General features: G+C 39.2%; 1 protein-coding gene across 1 annotated transcript; it reads right to left on the bottom strand.

Annotated features, from left to right (window-relative positions):
- Positions 1-1538: 1538 nt before the first annotated feature.
- Positions 1539-2294, bottom strand: LOC117023694 (60S ribosomal protein L21-like). The gene has a single exon (XM_033108770.1). The coding sequence runs from the start codon at positions 2019-2021 to the stop codon at positions 1539-1541; it is 483 nt and encodes a 160-aa protein (XP_032964661.1). The 5' UTR covers positions 2022-2294.
- Between the last annotated feature and the right edge of the window lie 7562 nt (positions 2295-9856).

Genomic DNA, 9856 nt, shown 5'->3' with positions numbered 1-9856 from the left:
ACCTTGTGGGAGCTGAGGCTTGGGGAAACAATACAAGAAAATGCTCATATTCTGGCTATCACTATTGCTATGAGTCATACATTTATCTCTAACCCAGGATTCTTATTTCTTTTACCAGCTTCCATGAAACTGTTAGACTAACTTGTTAGCTGTTAAGTGGAGGCTTTCTGGAAGAGGCAGGAAGAGAAAAAATGGTAATGTAGCCAATTAACAGGATTTGAGTGAAGTCCATGTGAATTGGTAGTGAACAAAATGACTAAATTTTATGGTTGAGTGGATGATAATGATCTCTCACTCTATTGTCTGTTAATAAGGATGAGTGGGGGAGGGGGTTGCCTGCTGAATACTAGGAAGTAGGTTCAAAGACAGTTGCCCCTAAGTGTCCAGTTTGTTGCTCACTCTCTCTTGCTCTGGAAACTTCCTTGTCAATCTGGCATCAGCCTCCAGTCCACTCTTCTGTAACAACTGGTACTAAGTTTCATTGTGGATGAGCAGAAGATTTTGCTCCTTTCAAACAATAGTTACAAAGACACACATACCTATATCACTACACTGAACATAAAAGAGAGAAATTTGTATACGCTTGTCATACAGGAGACCCTGCTCGCTGTGCCATTTGTCACACAGGGCGGCCTGCGGGGTCTCTGCTCCTGCTCCCTACATAAGAATGCAGGATGTGGCTAGGCCAAAAAGGAACACCCACGGAGCCATAGATAGGGGAGTCATACCACTATATTCTCGCTGGAGGCTGGGTTGGAGACACAGGAAGCAGGAGCCACACTGTCTGCAACCTGCTGTCCACTTTTCTGCAATCTGCAACCCGCACTCCTCTGTGCTAACTGCAATCCGCGCTTGCTAGCTCAGCTACCATCTTCTTGCTAGCCCCCATTTTCTGCTAGCGTAGCCACAGCAGTTATATTAGTGGCCAATGGCTCACTGGTTACAGCTGATGGCCAACTAGCCACAGCTGATGACCATCCAATCACAGTTGATGGCCATTTACTACCCGAGTGAGCACCTTTCCACGTGAGGCCGAGAGCCTGAAAACTGCGCTCCTGGCTCTGTCCCCACAATGCTACGGGTCCAAACCTGGTGAATTATTAGAATTTTGGCTGGTTCACTTGGGAGATGAGGAGGTAAGATGTGCAATGTCTGTTAAGGAAAATAGCAATGCTGTGTTGTCTTAAGACTCAGCACCTCCTAAAGTCTGTGTTACATCAACCTTAGATAAATTCAGAGATGGCATTAAGAATACCAGTGTTTTTCAGTGGATTCTGGCTTTATAAGATAGATTTCCCTGAGACTGTAAGGAAGGGGCAATGACTGCCATTCATACTCTTACTACTCTGGATACAGTTTTCAATGATGAAATAGGTGAACCGTTGGAGAAAGAGAAACTGACCCAAAGAAATCTAGATAATTGTTTTTTTTTTTTTTTTTAGGACACAAAAGTTTTCTTTAAATATTTCTTTGGGGGAGGGGACGCCACACTCCTCAATTAAGAGAAATATTTTTAGAGGTCTTTTATTTTTTTACACTTATGCCATGAATTCATAGGGAATGGGTTCCAGCAGCTCAGGCTCCTTTCCATTGGTTCTCACAAAGTGTGCTTCTCTGGGTGGGGCAGGCTGGCGTTTCAGTTGAACCCAGGTACCTTTCTCTTTGGCTTCCTTCTTTTTCTGATCATTTTCCTTCACCCGTTTCAGGAAGCTATCTCGGCTCTTAGAGTGCTTAATATGCTCAATACGAACATTAATTCTCTTGGCAAGAATCTTGCCCTTGACTTGTTTGTTTACAACAATGCCAACTGCATGCTGAGTAACATTGTAGACCCTTCCCGGTTTGCCATGGTAACATTTGTGGGGCATTCCTTTTTGAACAGTGCCCATTCCCTTGATGTCTACAATATCACCTTTCTTGTAGATTCGCATGTATGTGGCCAAAGGAACAACTCCATGTTTTCTAAAAGGCCTAGAGAACATATAGCAGGTGCCTCTCCTCTTTCCCTTTGTGTTGGTCATTTTGACGAATTACCGAGTCACCACACCCCGATGATTCGGCCTCGTTTTTCTCGAGCCTGGCCCCTGCAGGGCCGTGGAATAAGAATCTGGTTCACAGCCACAGCCCAGGCCCGGAGCACGCCACTCCTAGTCTGAATGGCCATAACCCCACCACCTAAGCCACTGGGTCCCAGACAGTCTACACATTCCCGTTAGGGCCGCAGTGCATGGTCTTAGCGGCCAAAGGGTTAGAACCCAAGGCCGTGCAACGAGAGCTGCGGAGAGCCACGCGCATGGCCTACCTGGAAGATCTAGATAATTGTTTTTCTTTAGTCCTATACCTAGGGAAACTCTGCTAGTCGTATGTTGAATCTAAGAGATAACCTAGTAAGTGTTATCTTGATAATGGAGGCAGCAAATGCCTGACGAGATGGACTCTTCAAACCAGGTACACACTTTTCAAGTCAAGCCTGTGTGAATCAAAGGGCACAAAACCCATAGCCATAGCCAAAAAGCAATGTGTCCGTGTCTCGGTGACAAAAGTCCCAAAGCTGTCAGTAATGATGACCTTTCTGCCAACTGCAAAGCTCCAGGTGGACTGCAAACTTTGCAAGTTTGTTTGATTGAGCCACAAGCAGACATCACAGTACTGGAAAGTTTCTCCTTCAAACACACACTGTGATGAGTTCCTTCCCACTATCCCTGCCTCAGGTAGTACTCTGTTTTTAAGAAATTGAATACTAGAGAGATTAAGGTCTCCTGGAACCTGACGGGGACTGGAAGCCATATGCATCCTTTTGAGTATGCACAGGAATATGGGGAAGAGAAACCAAACTTTTATGTCTCTGTTTGATATACACATCCAAGTCACCATTTTGCTGGGCCCCTTTGGGATTAAGTAGTACCAAATTAAACTGGTAATGTTTCAAGTGGGTTCTCAATGGAGGGGAATAGTTGACATGACAATTTGAGTGTGGGCTTAGAAGTCAATTCAATTTACTCTTCTTATTTCTTTTACAGATGAATGTATAGTAGGAATTAATGTGTTATATGCTAATAATTTTTGGTCCCATAAATGACAGAGGGAATTCTCCTGATTGGAAAAATTCACATACGAGTATAAAGAAGTCCTAATACTTTGGGCGCTACAACACTAATGACACCTTCAAGATACAAATTCTATGACTGCTGACTTTGCTGGAAAAGGGAGGCAGGATTCCCCTAGGGATACCCTGAAAGGGTTTGAATTCATTACCTTTCTGACATAGCTAATGTGTGCACTGATTTTTTGAAGCAGTTATTAGGGCTCTTGTTGAATCTGAATGCCTAACCCACGGAGCCTAACTCTCTAGACTGATATTTCCGTTATGGATGATCAACTCATTTTCTGTGGTAAATAAGGTTCTTAGGAGTCTATAAGTGTTACTTGTAGAAAATAAATGGTATGCATGAAAGATCTGTCAGCCTGGTCCTAGTCATATCTGTACTATACGTGAGAAAGTAAACAAAGTGAAAGCTATCCTTTGGGGGAATCGTTATCCCTCGCTTTGCCATCTGAAGCAAAGCTAGTTGCTCATTGATGTCTTCAAGCCACAGACATTCCCATAAGTTCTTGAACCTGGTCTAGTGATGGCTCAACCATGCTGAAACCAGATGGTCTCCATTCAAACTCATTGCCAGCTGTGCAGAACAAAAGAATGGGTGTAAATACTCACTTATTGGGTAGAACTCAAGGGATTATCATTGTTCTGGCCAATATTCCTTGCTGAACCTTGTTTGATTTTAGTAATTCTTGAGTTGTTACCAGTGGCCCTAATCTACCACTTGGAAAACTACAGATTAGCATATTAAAACACTCTTGTTTGGGGCGCCACACCTGGGAGGCAAATCATAGCTGTTGATCTAATCATTAAGGTCATTCATATACAGAGATGCCTGCACCAGGCCCATTCTCAGATGATGCCATGTAGGAAAGAAGCCAGCTGCTGATTGAGTCTGTACACAGCAGATTGCAAACATTTCTGCCTGGATCCATCATCACACCAGACTTGGCAAGACATTCACCGTCATAGATTGTACACAAAATAAAGGACTCTGTTTCCGATGCAGAGGCTACCACTGCATAAAGATCTTATGACTCATCTGGCTGTGTCTTGGCACGCTGCTGCTTTTTATTTTCCTATCTGTAACTCAATGCCATCTGAATGATATTTCTACTGGTTATCAGTCTGGCCCCTGGATTCAAATCTAATTCTGATTTGCAGCTCCTTTGTCCATGGACCTAGATGAATAGAATAATGACTACTTGGTAGAGTGTACTGCTTGGTGAGTCACTCCAAGCGGCTCATAGGCTCATAGAGACCAAGTTAAGGGGCATGACATTTTTCTATAGATTTTATAAACATATCCTTCTCCCTCAAACTTTTAATGCTTCTGGATGAAAAAAAAAAATTTTTTTCCCCTTTGCAAGCAGAGTATGATTGGGAAAGTAGTGAATTTTTACCTATCAGAATGGAAAACTCTGATTTTTCATGCTGAAGGGAAAGCAATAACCCAAGCATCTGGAAGAGATGAAGACAGTGGGGATGTTAATGTTGTTTGTGATTTTCTAAAGACTATCTGGAGGTGTTGTGTCTAGGAAACTGCACTGGGACGTGGGGAACACTCTCAACCTGTACCACAGACTGATGCCCTACTTGGCAGACTCTAATAGGCCCTAATATTTATAAACAATATTTTCTTTCTAGAGGCACCATTTGTACTTCACACGGTACTCATGGTGTGGAAGCTAGGAATTAAATTGACTCCCTCTCAAATTTAGGACTTGCACTTTAGAAGGAATTGTATGAGAACTGGAAGTGCTTAAGGAAACCCACCAGCAAATCACGTGCCCCTCAGAAGACTTTGGTGATCTTTTCAAATTGATGCTACCTTTACTTACTTACAGAAGCTTCCTGGAAGGATAAATAACTTACTTATACACAACCTGTGGGCAGTTTTTCGTAGACTGTGAAACAAAATTTGTTTCTGACTCTCGCTTCTATCAGACCTGGGGAAACTTCTTATGATCTAGATTGAAGACCAGACACAGAAGTGTATCCCTTTTGGCACCATGACAATCATGCCCAAAACAAAATGTTTGTTTGCAATTTTGAAAGAAAAGCCTAGACCCAAACACAATGTTAAATTTGTTGCTAGTTCTTGGGGATGGGGGTTAAACAATTCAAGAATCATTATTCATCACATGATGTGAAAGTGAGTCTAAATGCTGAAGTGAAGGCAGCTGAAGAATTATTGGAAACTCGAGATAAATTGACTGTGGGGGAAAGTTACTTGCCAGAGCAAATATTAAATATGTATGACATCTCCCAATTCTGGAGGCAGATGTTAAAAAGGATTTTCATCCATAAGGAGATCAAGTGAATGCCAGTTTATAAGGCTTTAAAGGACAGGATAATAGTCTTGCTTGGGGGCAACGTTTCTGGCTACAAATTGAAACCCTTTGTGATGTGGCACAGTGAGAACCTCAGGGCCTGCAAATATACTAATAAGCACGTACTATCACTATCTTACAGGAGTAATAAGAAGTCATGAATGACCCAGCTCCTCTTCCAAGATGCCCTCCTGGATTGTTGTGCCAGTGATTGGAGAAATACTGTTTGGAGAATAACTTACCTTTCAAGATTTTACTAGCTGTTAGTAATGCTCCCAAATATTCTCCCTTTCTAGGCGATCTTCATCCCAACATCAAAGTGGTTCTTCAGACACCACCTCTTTGATGCAATGGATGAATTAAGAAGTTATAGTAGTTTTTAAGGCCTGCTACCTGAAGATGACGTCTGCCCTGGCTATTTCTGCAACTGAAAGACACTAAGAAGACACTGCTGCAATTCCGGAAGGATTACATCTATGAGCACATTAGGATCCTGTCTTTGGCTTGGTAATGTCACCAAGGAGAGTATAAATGGCATCGGGAAGGAGATACTCAAGAGGTTCGCCCATGACTTCAAATGATTTGCTAAGAATGAGGAGGTTGCAAAAATCAACAAGGTTGTGGTTGAGATGGCACACAGCTTTAACCTGAGTGTGGATGAAGATGGCATTGAGAAGCCCCGAGAGGTGGTGCCCGTGGAATTGACTAATGAGGAGTTGTTGGAAATAGAAAAGGGATGCATAGCTGAAGAAGAAACAAGAGAAAAGAAAACGGCAGGAGGAGAAAAAGAAGAGCCTCCAGGAAATTTACAGTGAAGGATTTAGCAGAAGCTTTTGCAGACCTCAACAAGATCTTTAAAATGTTTGAAAACATGGACCCCAACACCAAAATGTTTTCATTAATAGAGAGGAATGTTCATGCTGCTTACAAGCAAATTTATGATAACAGAAAGGAACACAACCAGCAAATCACCATGGACAGACAGATGTCTGAAAAAAATGACACCCCCACAAGAGGAGCTCTGGCAGGTCCTCCAGGAGGCATTCCAGAAGAAGGCATTGATATCCTAGGAGATGACAGCTCCATGTGTATTACTGCCCCCGAAGACCTTCCAGTGGGACGAGACATGGAGGTGTAGACCATGATATTGATAATCCTGACCCTGTGTAGGCCTAGGCTAATGTGTGTATGTCTTAGCTTTTAACAAAAAAAGTTTAAAAAGTAAAAATAAAATAAAATAAAAATAGAAAAAGCTTATAGGCTTATTCTAGGTAAAGAAAGAAAACATTTTGTACTGTTGTACAATGTGTTGATGTTTTAAGCTGTGTTATTACAAAAGAGTCAAAAAGTTTTAAAAAATTTAAATTGACAAAGCAAAAATGTTCCCGTAAGCTTAAGTTAATTCATTATTGAGGAAACAAAACTACTTTTAATTTACTGCAGCTTATGTGGACAGTGTTTATAAAGTGCACAGTGATGTCCTAGACCTCCATGTTCACTCACTGCAGAGCCAATGCCAGTCCTGTAAGCTCCATTCACGGTCAGTTCCCTATACAGGTGTGCCAGTTTTTATCTTTTATGCCATATTTTTACTGTACCTTTCCTATAGATACACAAATACTTACCATTGTGTTACAATTGCTTACACTATTCAGTACCGTAACTCTGCACAGATTTATAGCCTGGGAGCAATGAGCTAAATGTGTAGTGGGCTGTACCCTCTAGGTTTCCGTAGGTGCACTCTATGATGTTTGCACAAAGGGGAAATCACATTAATAACACATTTCTCAGAATGTATCCCCTTTTCTCAGAACATACCCTTGTTGTTAAGCAATGTATGACTGCACTTTGAAAGAGATGTAATTAATTTGTACCCTGAACTCCTAAGACATTAAGCTCAATTGAGAGAAAAAAAAGGCTAACCTGAAACACAGTAGCATGTACTACACTGGATGAAGTACAAAACCACCTAATGGGAAAAGCACCAACAAAAAAAAGAAAGAACAGGACCAGTTGAGAATCATTCAAAAGACAGGCCAAAATGGTTTGCAAATGGGAACAAAAGATGTTTTAGTAATCAATAGTTGAATGCAAAGCTAAATGATGAATAAATTTAGAAGGAATGCCTTTAAAATTCACAGACCTAGGATAAAAGACAGGATTTTTCTAAAGCAGAATGACACAATGCCTTAGTTTTTCTTTATTCTTGAGTACAAATTTGTTACTCTCTCTTGAAATTATTTGCATTAAGTGTTCTCAATGGATTGCCTTTTTAAAACTACTGGTAAGAAATCCTAACAAAGTCAGAATTATATAAAGCCTGATTGAACCCAGATCTATTTAGTGGTAAAAAAAAAGAAGTGGGTAATTTGTTACTTAAACTTTACTGAATAGGGCTCAATTTTGCTATTATATATGTCACAGAAAACAAAGAAAAAAAACTTATTTTTTTGTTCTGGAAATATTGTATAACATTCCTTTGAGGCTGAAGTAATAAATTTCAATATGAAGTTCTGAAATTATATTACAGATGTTGGTTATAAAATGTTCAAATAGAAAATATATTCTGTTGGGAAGAAACAGAAAAATGTTGATAATTATTCTTTTAAATAGAAGAAAGAAGGTGATCTCAAGTGGGAAGCAATAAATCAAAAGTAACTCAAAAAGAAACAAAAGCCGAATGTAAAACCTAGAGGAACAAATACAAGACTAAATAGATCATCAGAAAATGGAGATATGAAGGGAGAAAGTGAAAAATAGAACTATAGAAATAAAAATAAAAAAACACACAATGAGAGTAAAAGTAAAAATCTAAGAGATAATGACAATAATAATACCAGAAAAGATAAATGGTTGTATTTAAGTTTTTAAAATATGTTTTGTATTAAAAAGACAAATTGCACTTTAAAATGATCTCCTATTAAATCTACTAAAAAAAATTGCTTGAAGGAGGCTGACCAGGAGTATTACTTACATTTAAGCGTGCCATTTTTTTAAAACTTCATTTCAATTTTTATTTCTTGAAAATATTTTTAATATTCTCTAAAATGTTTGACCAAAACAATGACAACTGAGTGACAAATATAATTTTCATGATTATAATGTGAGGAAATCTTTCCAACATTCTTCTTAAGTGATCAATCAATTAATTAAATAAAATCACAACCATTCTTTTAAAAAAATCACATACACATACCGAAGCATCATAGTGACATTGAGGACACAGCAATACAAAAAACCTTTTACGAGAAATATTAAGATGTTGAAGTGTCAGCTACTCTCATAGTCTTACAAGTATACGTAAGATAAAGATAAGAGCAGAAAGGTTTGGCTTACGGTTTGGTATTCCTGTGGTTCGGCATGTGGTCTCATATTCAACAATGATTGAAAAGAAAATCTCATGATTGTGGTTTTTGCAAGACTGTGACATCTGAATTATCTGTCCCAATTTCTAGAAATTAGCAGGAGCCCAAGATCGATATAGTTAGCTGTTGATTATTTGCGTATGTATATATAAATAGAATCAATGTATTTTAAAGTACTGTACTATCCCCTTCTTTTCTCCATCCTTACTGGGTGGATCTTGGTATGCTTAAGTTTGGAAAGTGATAGTGGTTTAATTATAAACTCTCCTGGGGAACATTTTGTATTTTATGGAGTGCTTTCTGGAGAAATAACAACCATAACAATTTTGAGCTCTGCCATCAAAGAAAAATGATGAAGAGATTGGTGATAAGTTAGCATTTGATTTCCTTTGGAATCGAATTGATTACCCTAAAAAACCTTGCTATGATCAGTCCCAGATTCACAAGGTAAAAAATAAAATTTCCACATGGCTTAGGAATTTACTCTGGGAAGTGAGTGGTTGAAGCCTTGCCTTATTTGGAGACAGAGTAAACAAAAGACTAGAAATTAGAATCTTTTAATGCTTAATAAAAAAGTTCCCAAGCAGATTTTCCTTTGGTTAGGAGACCATCTTAATGGTTTTGCAATGGTTAGGTAGGCCCAGAAATTTTGGGGCTTCGGGAAGAAACTAAAACTCTTTTAGACATGAAATCAATGAGAGTTCAAGACTTAATGAGTGAGAGAGGAAAAGGGAAGAATTTCGTGATGTATTGGGGTCCAGGGGGAGGGATAAAGAGAAAGTAAGTAAAAGACAAGTAACGAGACAGACTGATGCAGAAGTAAGAGGTTCACCGCCAGTAGGAACATCTTCATGGTAAGAACTTTTAAGACACAAATATGTAGTATTCAATTTAAGTTAGAGCCTGTATTATGCAATACTTCAATCCTGTGGAGTTTCTTTAAACAGGAATAGCAAACGTAAATTGAATTTGTTGATTAAATCAAGGAGAAGGAGAAAGGAGGGAAAACTGTTTGAGAAGATAATGCGCTTATAAGAAGTGAGTGAGAACAAAACATA

This window comes from Rhinolophus ferrumequinum, chromosome 6, assembly GCF_004115265.2.
Source record: "Rhinolophus ferrumequinum isolate MPI-CBG mRhiFer1 chromosome 6, mRhiFer1_v1.p, whole genome shotgun sequence".
NCBI classification, from domain to species: Eukaryota; Metazoa; Chordata; class Mammalia; order Chiroptera; family Rhinolophidae; genus Rhinolophus; species Rhinolophus ferrumequinum.
This window is presented reverse-complemented; position numbering and strand designations above follow the sequence as displayed.